This window comes from Lottia gigantea, assembly GCF_000327385.1.
Source record: "Lottia gigantea unplaced genomic scaffold LOTGIsca_56, whole genome shotgun sequence".
Classification (NCBI taxonomy): domain Eukaryota; kingdom Metazoa; phylum Mollusca; class Gastropoda; family Lottiidae; genus Lottia; species Lottia gigantea.
Genome location: NW_008709919.1, coordinates 425,089 through 437,299, shown reverse-complemented (window position 1 = coordinate 437,299; position 12,211 = coordinate 425,089). Strand labels below are relative to the sequence as shown.

Below are 12,211 nucleotides of genomic sequence, written 5' to 3'. Positions count from 1 at the left end.
TCTAGATTTGGAACAGGCAGATCCTGATCAGAACTAACCCATCGAATGCTACTGTCGAGGTTTTATAATAATTTTGTATGAATTTGATGAATATGAATCTAGAAGTAGTTGCATATTGTAATATAGTTATTAATATTAATCAATGTTTGTCTATTGGTAGATATGATACATGAATTATGTCAAGATGCCCAGTTTATTACCACAACATTTAGACCTGAATTATTACAACATGCTGATAAATTTTATGGTGTTAAATTCAGGAACAAGGTAAAGAAATATTTTTTGATTATGGCTCAAAAGCACATCTCTGCATTTCGTGGGTGACCGCTTGAAACCTTGCATAACGATATATGACGCAGAATTACTTTTTGAGAAAAACGCAAAAAACTATCTGTACGTGTATTTTGTTAAAATCTTTTTTATTATTTTTTACCGCTATGCATGGTTTTCACTCTTTAAAAATATAAACCTAGTATAACAATTTGAATTCTCCGGCCTATTGAACCAAAAACTTGTATAATAATACAATATACAAGGTTTTTCATTTTCATCCGCAGAAAAGGAACATTGAACCTTGTTTAATAATATAATCTGACTGTTTATATACGTGTTATTTAATTAGTGCTTTTTGAGTTATTTACAATCAAGCTAAGAATACGAGGTTTTGATCACAAGATCCGCACTTTTATGAGCTTTCGAACTGTACCAAAATGTCAAAATGACCAAATATGGCATATACCAGGTTTCAAGCGGTCACCCACGATATAGTCGCTAAGTGTAATTAATGTTCAACGGAGACAGGTTTACCATCCGTTTGACCAATTGTACATTTATATCAGAAACAAGAATTAACATATATTCAAGACTCAAATCAAACCCTGAAAATGGCAAACCTATGGCCTATAATATAATGAATATTTGTATTTTTTTAGGTAAGTCATATAGAATGTGTTTCCAGAGAAGAAGCTGAAGATTTTGTAGAAGATGATACAACTCATGGATAAAATATTCATTATTATCTTTTATCATTATAAATTATATATTCATTGTTGTCATTTCATATACATTATCATTATCATTGTATAATCTTCAACACTATAGTTACATTGGTTTATATTAACTCCCATTTTTGTGAAAGTCAATGAGGAAGTCATCCTTAATGGCAGCTATTTCTCCAGGTATGTTAGAATTTGGTTTATGGGTAAACTTAACTCTATATTATGTTCAAAGAATAAACTTAAAGGGATTGTACAAAGGTTTTCTAAATTTTTCATGTGTATCAGGGACACTGATAGAATCGATTTGTACCATTCCAAATTTCAGTCAGACGTCCATGGTTCTTGCAATGACACAAATACTAAGCATTTCAAGGTGTCATAATCCTCTTTTTGGAATGATTTTGCAAGACACAGACTTATTGAACATTGGAATTATGCCAATCAGTGCATCCCCATACATATAAAAAAAATTTTGAAAACCATTTTACAATCCCTTTAATGCCATTGTCAAAAAACTAATAACTGAGACTTTTTAAGTATTTTTCACTGCCATTCCCTTTACTGTTAAGAATTCAAAACCTATGACAAAACAGGCTAAATTAGCTTTCATAAAAGATAAAATAAAATATTTGCAGAGTCTAATACAACTTTCATAATAACCTATAGATCTGTGTAAATAAGCCATTGTGTATATTATTATTCATTTCAACTTGTAAATTATATAGCATATTAGGTATTTTATTGTCATTTAGCTTTGAAAATTAGGACTTTATATTATTTGTTAATGTTTTTTTATGTGTTTGTTGTATTCAAAATCATAGTTCAGTTGCAATATTCTTTCTTCAAGTACTGTATGTTATTTGTCAAGTAACACATTTTTTATCAGGTTTTGTTGCCATTTTTGATTGAATTCCATGAAAATAGAAGCATACAGAACCTTAATATACTTAATATAGGCTGTGTTTCTTTTTCAAAATTTTTAAGAATTTTGAATCATGTAGCAAATAGTGAACCAAAAGGCAGCATTTGAGTCTTTTAAAGCCTAAAGCATCTTAAAAATGGTTTGCTCAATATTTTCATTATTTCGAATCCTTAATTAAATTTGCTTAAGTGACTTAAGCAGTTTTAACACTTGAGTTTAAATGAAATAAAAGTCATATACCCAGAATTCCAAGTTATTTGAAGTCACCTGGTTGCAAAGTTGTTTTCAGTAAATTTTCATAGACTTACTGAAATAAATAGTGCTACTAATTCAAATCACCTATTTTTATCTCTAATGTTATTCTTAGTGCTAGAAACCAATATGTCACGAAATTCATTGTAAATTTATATCTGATATTAAAAGTTGTCAACATTTCAACTGTTTGTACTTGGCTGATTGTGATTGTTTTCGATCAGGGGATTATGTACCAGATTTTGCTGAAAACGTGATGGAAAATTTAATAGAAAGGAATATTTTTTGAAATAACATCAGTTTTAATAATATGCTGTATGTGTTGCTTTGAAGTTAAATTAAATGGATATGGCAGAGTTGTTCTGTACGGTATTGTTTTAAGTTTTTATTTGTGGGCTAAATAAAATAATGTCGAAAAGAGTTACATCCCTTGGAATGCAAGAACTTATATAATATATTTTAGAAATTCACATGGAATCATTGCTGTGTTGATAAAAGCATTTCAAATTTTTATATCTTAGAAGGCAACACATTACCCAAAGCTCCATATTTTTACCATTGATCGATTTGATCCATATAAGTATCGAGATTGATATTCCTTGCGTCTGATTCTACAAACTCGCGTCAAATTCTACATCTGAATAATGGCTGAACTTCCGGATTTTATTGAACGGTCATAAACGAGATATATGATCTCCAAATTATCTAATTACAAATAGAAACCTGCACGAAAATGTCGAATGCTTCAAAAACAGAATCGTCCATAGACTCTTTACATGAAAATGGAAAAAACAAAACAAATATCTACTGTCAAAGATGTCCAAGTTTAGTTTTATCTTCAGAAAATGCAGTTCTCACAGAAAAAGAGGTGGGTAATTCTTGTGCATGTAGCTTTGCTCCCTCATCTTAGGTGCTTAGGCGACTCTTTTTGATAAGGACGACCTTAACTTACGCTAGTCTCATTTTTTGATACTGTGGTTCAGTTCCTATTAATCGTGGGTATCAACTTATTAAAGCAACATATGATGAGGCCCACCTAATTTTAAGTCAATCAAACAAGTGCAATGCTCTGCCTATTCATTGTGGTATATGAGAACGAAATAGATTTTGAAGGATTTGTTCCTTACAGTTATTTTGACTTACAAAAAAACCTTTTTGAATACTTGATAATGTGTGGCTCTCTTCTGATAGTGAAAACATATTATGTAAAACGAAACTGGGAAAGTGGTATTATAAATTAAATGGATAGAAGTGAATCATAGATGATTTGTTTCCTGACCATTAGTAAGGTTGAATATAATGAATTGGAAATCCATTAACTAATCATTACATTATTCAATAGATTTACTTTATAATGAAGTGAATGGATGTGTTTTTGTTGATTTTTCAGTTTTATTTACCATATATGCACAAGAAGAAAGATAAAGAGCCATTCGATGGTGAAACACTAAAAGATTATTGGGTAGTGCAGGACATGTACACATTTGATAATGTGGGTTTCTCAAATACTGTGGGCACAACAAAATATCTGATTTGTGCTGATTGTGAAATTGGACCTATTGGATGGCATGATACAAGTGATAAGAAAGCATTCTACATAGCTGTTGATCGTGTTAAACATGGATCTTAGATTGAATTTATTAGATAACTAGTCATTTTAAATAAGAATAAAATTAACTCCTTCTCATCAAAAAATAACATCATTGTCAAAAAATTAATGTTTGAGCATCTCACATGGTAGCTTTTGCCAAAAGTAATGTAATGTAATCACGCAAAAGTAATTGTTACGGTAAAGTTATTGACCTCAGGCCTGTACTTTTAAGCCATCTTACATTGTCTAAGCAATTAGACTTACTTTTGCCTTGAGTGGTATTTTGACCACATGTAATTCTTTTTATATATGCAATTACTGCATATTTGAGCTACAAAATTAAACAATATATAAGCTTATTTGTATTGATGAATAGTTCATATTATAGCATTGAAATCATGTACGGTATATGCAGAGATATGTATAAACTCATGTGAACAGACTTTCATTTATTACTTGTTGTAAACGGTATTTTACATGTGTTGCCAAATTATGTTATGTATTATAGTATGGTTAGTACCAAGAAGTTAAATGTATATAATCAGAGTATCTATTTAAGAAATCATTCAATGAAACTTTTAATGAAATTTTTGATAATCATCTTCACAATGTCAAGCTATTAGGAACTTGGTCTTATATCTTGACTATACTAACCTACTTTCTTGTATCACGGAATGCAGTGATTTGATTGGATTGTACCCTAGCAAATACAGCCAAGCATAGCCATCAACAGACAGACTTACTATTGTGGTTTATTATTGACAGAATTTCCGTTGGGAAACTGATTGGCTTTATTAGCTAACATACAAACCGACCCAAATGGCTGCATTTACAAACTTACAAGAAAGGTGACTTGTGCAGTCAAGGATTAAGATGGAAGTTTTTAATACCTTGACCATTGTGTTCTATTGGTTCAGATTTTGTAAGTATTTTCAAAGCAATGTTATGGCCATGTTCATTCATAAATCCTTTCAATTTAAATTTTACAACCACAATCAATTAATTTTACTCATTCTTGAAGATCATTATCCTTGCTAGTTTTGTGGCATTCTGTATTTCGTAAAACTTGATTTGTTGAGACCTCACGAACAATGCTTCACTGTAAAATAATGGTAGAGGAAAAGGTCACAGTTTGTAAAATATTGTTTATTTATTAGGCCAAAAGTTCAGTATTAAAGTCCACAATTAGCATTTCAACTTGCTGTTGATTTTCTTTGTGAAAAAAAAGGAGCTTATATTTAATATAGAAATCATGCTTTAAAAGTATCAAATTTAAAAAATGCCAATTTGATGTATTTTCTCATCTTGCTCACCTTTATCAATCAAAAACTAAAATTTCATTAAGTACTGTTATATTTTGTGAGGTCACAAATTTCCCATAAAAACGAAAGTCTTCATCTGTTTGGCGTTAAGAGTCGTGTGAGTTTTGACTGCAACTGATAACACCTTGTGTTGCATAATTATGTTGTTTTTGCAACTTTCAAAGAGATATTCAAAGCAACTCTCTGTGAATGTTATTTTGAAATGGCATGTTTTTGATTAATTCAGGGGTTTTCAACCTTTTTCTTTATACCACCTCTTTCAGGAACCTTGATCAATTACATTACCCCCCTTCCCCCTGTAAGTCCTTACTATTCTGTGATTTCATCTGAAGTTTTCCCTGCCATTTGTTTCATGTGGAGAACAAGCCTGACAGAATAGAACAACTTATATTTGTCAAAAAATTTGGCAAAACACCTTATTACCCCTCTCACCCCCTCCCATAACTTCAAAATTACCCTCAGGTTGAAAGCTCCTGGGTTAGACGATTTCATGGAATGATAGTCATTGTTTCTAACAGTGTAGTCAATTATTTGAGACTGGTGACTGATATATTCTCATTAAGTATTGTTCAAACTTGGGATATGAGAGTGATGTAATTTGTAAGCAATATGGTTGAAGTATAAATCCAGGTTAATGATTTTGTAGACTCAATAGTAGTTGGGTTTAAGTTTGTTAAATGATGTAGATATTTATTATCAGTTGTTAAATAAATCATGTTAAAAATGTTATTTTTACTTTTCAAAGTTGAAGCTTATTTGTTAACTTAGGGGTCTGGGAATGACACCTTTGATTTTGCAACTTCATTTCCCCTTGTAAGTGATTTAGTTAGCTAGCGTGACTTTGAAAAAACATCTATATTCTTGCAGATGGAAAATGAATTGAGGTCCCATGTACTACAAACTATGCATGTTAACGATCCCTTGATAGTTGAAAATAAAATATAGATAGGCTAATGCTGCTGTCCTCGGAACACATCCCCTTTGTTGCATTATTCTGATAATTCCATGTATTTTGGTCAATTCTTTTAGATGCTGCAGATGCACATCTTGCTCAAAAGACATTAATTGTATTGAAAGCTGTCGCCATAACTTTACTCCTATGAAATAATAAAACAATTGATTGAAATGATATTTAATAAATAGATTCCTAATATAACAATTATAACAGCACATAAATAAATAAATAATTAATATTAATCACAACAATTTTCTAATATATGTATGTCACAAGACAATAAAAATATGAATAAAATACATAAATGGTAATAAGTGATAAATTGAAAAGAAACATGTTAAAGTGATGTGCATTATGTATTAAAATTTTAAATAAATTTGTAAATAAAGAATACATTGTATCATAGTTTGCTGCCTTATAAAAAGTCAAAAAAGGTTTTGGTTCTAAAAGTTCTAAAATTTAAAAGTTTTAAAATTGCACTTCTATAGGGAAATGATGTATCACAGTTGAATATGATGGTTCAAACTAAAACATTCCTTTGTAAACTTTCATCTTTCAGTATTACTTTTTCAGCAGATTACATAACTATCATTCTTTACATTATATTATGTGGTTTCTTTGATAGCTGCCTGTACATAATGTACAGTTTCTGTTAGAGCAACATGTACATAATGTACAGTTTCTGTCATAGCTACATGTACATAATGTACAGTTTCTGTTAGAGCAACATGTACATAATATACAGTTTCTGTTAGAGCAACATGTACATAATGTTTCTGTCATAGCAAATGTACATAATGTACAGTTTCTGTTAGAGCAACATGTATATAATGTACAGTTTCTGCTATAGCTACATGTACATAATGTACAGTTTCTGTCATAGCTACATGTACCATTTCTGTCATAGCTACATGGACATAATGTACCGTTTCTGTCATAGCAACATGTACATTATGTACAAATTCTGTCATAGCTACATGTACATAATGTACAGTTTCTGTCATAGCTACATGTACATAATGTACAGTTTCTGTCATAGCTACATGTACATATTGTACAGTTTCTGTCATAGCTATGTGACCATAATGTACAGTTTCTGTCATAGCTGTATAGTACATACTGTACTGTTGTTGGTAAAGAATCTCAGTCGTCGGTTGGTTTAGGAGGTAAAATAACATCTTTTGGTTCTGTCATGTCAATTCTTATACCTGGAATAAGAAAAACACAAGGTTTAATCTTAATTCCTATATTTATACCCATTGATTCAAATATACGCTCCTGAATGCAGTTATAAGATCTCTTTATAATAAATGCCATTTACTGCTTTAAGGTATTGCACAGGAGTGAGCAAAATGATGTTCTATGTTGTCAATGACTATTACTTACCTATATATGAGGGAAATCTGGGAGTACCAGAATTAGTATATTCCTGAAATTTATAAGTGATAATGGTGCCTTTTTTTGGAGGCTTTCTTCGGTCTGCATCTGTTAACCTGTAAAAACAATAATCTTCTTTAGCTTTTATTTCTAATAAAAGTTAAAATGATGATCTATTTGCCTTATTATCCTGATGCTGGAAAGGGCAGTCAGCGCTTGGTTGATACAGAGGTCAGGCAAAGGTTAACAGAATGAAAAGTCAAGAAGGACAGTGTTAGACCGTACTGTAGTGGTTACGTACAAAGCTAATAGCTAATAAAACAGTCCATCTTATTTTTATTGACTGCCTTTCTGAGATACTTAGCTGCTCTGCAACAGGGCTTAACAACTTGTTATATGTTTTCTGACAGCTGCTTTCGGGGCATGCATATGTTACCTTTGCCTAGCAAGATATCTTTTCCAAAGAAATTGGAAAATAAATGATATTGAGAACATACCCAGATCCAACATGGAATTGTTTTCCATTAGCCATTTCTACTAACAGAGCACCAACAGCATTGTGAAATCTTCCAGTACCTGGTTTATACCCAATTACGCGTGCCTGGAATATAATATGCATAATTTATTAAAAGTTAACACAAGATCTTTCAGAACAGTTGTTAAAAGTACAAATGAGCTTTGATCATTTTTTTTTTTTTTTCACTTAGCATCATCTACAACAAATCAAAGAAATTCTAAACAATGTTTTTATTTAGTAATTTGAAACATTACTTACCTCTGCATCATGAAATTTCTTAATCTTGAGTAAAGTTTTAGATCTGGAACGTTCATATTTAGATTTTGGTTGTCGAATCATCAAACCTTCGCCATGTAATTTCAATATTTTCTTCATTTCTTCCTGAATGTGTTCTTTTCCCTTACATTTTGTTTGTTCGCATAACACAGCGTATTGGGGGCTGAAACGATTTCAAATTGTGCTATAAATATGGCTTGATAGATCTGATTTGATAGAACATCTATATAGTGGGCAAGATTATGCATTTCTTTGGGTCTTTCAGACCTCAATCAATTTGTTTTGAGGTACAATAAATAGTAATATAATACAACTTTAATTTCCTTAGACAAAGTATATCGTCATAGCATTTTGTTAGTGTCATTCATTTTTGGATTTCGGATAAGATGCTAACAGCCTATAATGGCTCTGTTTGCAAAACTCACCTTTCAGCATCAAAAAATTCTCTCAAAGAACTATATCTTTCTTCAAATGGTTTTTTCTCAAGATTTGGAGCATCAAATACATGATATTTAACTTTCTTCCAATCGTCACATTCTTGGTTTTTCACAATTTTAACTGTAGATTGAAATTTACCTCTTCCACCGAAGAGTTCACCATCTAGATGCAAGTCTTTTGGTAAATCCTGTGGTAAACCAAAAATAATTGAGTGAATGATCAAAATCCACATTTCAGATGACAGTTTCTAGTTCTTAAGGCTATCTTTATTTTTGTTAGTATCCTTTTTTCTGATTTCTTTCGATTTAATTTTGAAAATCACGGACTTAAATCAAAAGAATGGACACAAACCTTAGTAAACCATTGTGGAGCTATGAAACAATTACCCAATCTTGAATAAAAACAACTGAAATAAAAAACAATATTGAAATATAACATCAAAATATATTAGTAAGGAATTATATTGTGTGCATGTGTTTATGTATTGGCTACGTGCAAGCATGTTCTTGTCTTACATTTGTGAAATATAATTTAATTAAAGTTTTGGACTTAAGAAACAATCAATTAAGGTGTTCACTGTAAATTCAAATTTATAAATGTGCTTACTTTCCATTCCAAAACGCCCTGACACCATCTAATTTTTCACTCATCCACCATCCTGTTGGGTCATTAACTCTGAAATAAGAAAAACAACTTCAGTATAAACAACAAAACAATTACCTGTAACACTTTTCACAAATTATGCACCATGTGCAAATGTGCATAGTTCTTGGAAAGTTAACTTCCATTTTCAAAACTAGATGTCCTGATGAGGGTTGTTTATCTGCAACATGTGTAATCACATTTAATACTTATATATGAACTTACTTTTCATCATATTTATGAGCAAGTAGTAAACTGACATTGATATGAGAACGTATAACAGTTTTTTTAGGTTTAGCTACTGTAATTCTTGATTTCTCAAAGTCTTCACCATTATATTCCATCAGATGTTTACAAGTTCTTTCTGCTATAGGATCTGATGATGATACCCAACTGGTGCAACTAAAAGAAGAATAAAAATATTAGATATCTGATTGATCATTTTAGATTTACTCTTATGGACTTCATTTCAGATTTATTGACTTCGGACATTAAAAGCCTTGGCTTTTGTCAGATTTTGGTTGTTTCTATGATTTGGACTTTCTTCGACTAATTAACAAACTTTAAGTAGAAAAAAACTCTGCAATTCAATGATTTTTCACTTAGTTTCAACTGAATCTATTAAAAATTAAGACTTACGAGCATGAATAATTGTCACCCATTCTCTTCAATTTAAATCCAGAATCAAATTCTACTGTTTGACCATCCATTAGAGCATTTAGTAATTCTTTAGCTTTTCCACGAGTTTTTTTATCTACTATTAAAGATACGTAGAATAATTACTAATATGATGGCAGATAATGTTATTTTTTTCATGAAAAACTGTTTTTATTCGTCTATATTTGACCGTTGTTTAGGTGACTTTAAATGCAGCACATACATGAACGAAATATAGTCAATTGTTTAGGGGAGAAGCTGGCCCAGAATCTATTTTTTTCATTTAATCACAGAAAAATATACAACTTGGCAAACATGATGCAGCATGTATATTGTACATTGTATAGAGAGATGTTTTCATGAATCGTTTTGAAGACGGTCCTCGCCAAGATAACACAGTGTTGAGTGGGATCTGGGACTTTTAAATTGAGGTTTCCAGAATTAATTAATGAATTGGATAGATCAAAGTTATAAAACTCACCAATTTCTTCAACCTCATCAGGAATGTCATCGCCAGGATGCCAAAATTCTAATAAATGTTTCTGTTCTTTCCTAAAACATTTCAGCCAATATTTACACTTCTCTTTCTTACTTTTAAACTTAATGGTAGGTAAATCTGTTGATGATGATGATGCTGCAGCTGCAGATGTTAATGATGATGCTGCTGTAGATGATGAAGCTGCTGGTGAATCTGTTTTTTGTTTCTTTGTCTTAGAACTTCCCATTACTTCATCCTAAACAATAAAAATTGTTAGAATTTAACCCTTTGAACACTAAGTGTAAATGAAATAACACGTCATATACCCTGAACTCCAAGTAATATAACTTAAAGCATTGATATTAACTTCAGTTAGTAATGGCCGGTATACAGGTGGCTTGGGTATATATTGTGTTAGTGTGTGCCCACTAAACCAGCCGCTTGGGTTGAAAGGGATAAATCAGAATCTCTGTATAGAATCTAGAAAGGAAATACTTTCAAGAAACAAGATAATTTTTCTGATTCTTTTACTGAGATTTGAAAAAATAGCGAAAGGTGTAAATTGATTAGATTTACAGATGAGATTTTAAGAAATACATACCTCATCATCACTAATTTCATGGACCTTTCTTTTTTGACCATCACCTGCTCCAGATACATCTTTCATATCTACATCATTATCATCTTTACTTTCATCTTCTGTAAAATAACACCCGATATTATTTACATACACCCAAATACCTTTAACGTACACAGTGTTGCAATCAATTCAAGGTTATAGTTATCTATCCAGACTAGGGGTATTTTAATTCAATCACTCATATTTTAAACTTACTTTCATCTTTATCTCCAGGATGAATATAATCTCTCAAATGGACTTTATTTTTTCTGTAACATTTATCCCAAAAAGCACATTTTGTCCTCATGGATGCCATTTCTGAAAAATAAAGAGATAACTAGTTTGAATATAGGAGTCTTAACATAAGGATTTTATCTTTCTCTAATAAACTTTGTATGTTGATCATTACGGTAGGGATAAATTAAATTAATGTTACATTCCAGAGCAAAAAAGGTCCGAAATTTACACTTTTATGTGTAATACAAAGCTATAATATATATGTAATCCATGAAATAGGCAGTTTAATTCAAGATTTAGGCTACTGGTCATATTATTACATCTGCATTAGTACTGTGAAAATTAATGAGAATATAGCTTTCAAATGTAGAATAGATTGCGAAATAGTTTACCCTTGAAATTAATTGTCAACTAAGCAATTATATTTTACTTGATTAAATAAAATTTTGTTATTAATTGCTTGGCATTAAATAGAAGTGTTTTGGGTAAGAGCAAAAATTCAGAATGTGTTATTTTAAAAAAATCTGTCATCGTCTACCTTGATCGGCAAATTGTGTCTATCTTGTTGTGGGTTGTGATGAAATATAACAACTTGACCAATCGTTGTTCATTATATACTGTAAGCTTAGACGTTATACATGTTCAGACTCGTACTGGTCGACTCCATTTTGCTAAAAATGATTTCTTGACAGCTGATTAAACACACCTGAATACAGCTCTTATGTCTAAAATTCAGGCAAATGTTCTTCAATTATCAACTATCACGACATTAGAACTAAACAAAGTTGGAAAAGTTTCGTTTAGTTCTCAATTTGTTTTGGATTTTTAGAAATAAACATTGGGGTCATTCGAAATCATACCAAAATGGGTGTGGCAAACTAAAAATAGTAAACAAGACACGTCATTTCTAAATTTAGCTCGTAAATATAT

At 30.9% G+C, this 12,211-nt stretch overlaps 2 protein-coding genes across 2 annotated transcripts; one reads left to right on the top strand and one right to left on the bottom strand.

Annotated features, from left to right (window-relative positions):
- Window positions 1-2,833: 2,833 nt before the first annotated feature.
- On the top strand, window positions 2,834-5,813 carry LOTGIDRAFT_219707 (hypothetical protein). Its single transcript, XM_009063166.1, has 2 exons — window positions 2,834-3,040; window positions 3,563-5,813. Exons 1-2 carry the CDS (start codon window positions 2,906-2,908, stop codon window positions 3,800-3,802), a joined length of 375 nt encoding a protein of 124 aa, XP_009061414.1. The 5' UTR covers window positions 2,834-2,905; the 3' UTR covers window positions 3,803-5,813.
- Window positions 5,814-7,183: 1,370 nt separating this feature from the next.
- Window positions 7,184-12,096, bottom strand: LOTGIDRAFT_234827 (hypothetical protein; the record flags this gene model as incomplete). Its single annotated transcript, XM_009063165.1, has 13 exons — window positions 11,820-12,096; window positions 11,261-11,362; window positions 11,027-11,124; window positions 10,429-10,681; window positions 9,930-10,047; window positions 9,516-9,692; window positions 9,255-9,323; window positions 9,000-9,054; window positions 8,636-8,835; window positions 8,193-8,373; window positions 7,915-8,018; window positions 7,427-7,533; window positions 7,184-7,248 (listed from the first exon to the last, which is right to left on the bottom strand). Exons 2-13 carry the CDS (start codon window positions 11,358-11,360, stop codon window positions 7,184-7,186), a joined length of 1,527 nt encoding a protein of 508 aa, XP_009061413.1. The 5' UTR covers window positions 11,361-11,362; window positions 11,820-12,096.
- Window positions 12,097-12,211: the final 115 nt, after the last annotated feature.

Bases quoted from the DNA above. Each gene is read 5' to 3' on its own strand.
- LOTGIDRAFT_219707 (XM_009063166.1), top strand. From the start codon at position 2,906: ATGTCGAATGCTTCAAAAACAGAATCGTCCATAGACTCTTTACATGAA. The intron at 3,041-3,562 runs GTGGGTAATTCT...TTGATTTTTCAG, and splicing joins CAGTTCTCACAGAAAAAGAG to TTTTATTTACCATATATGCA.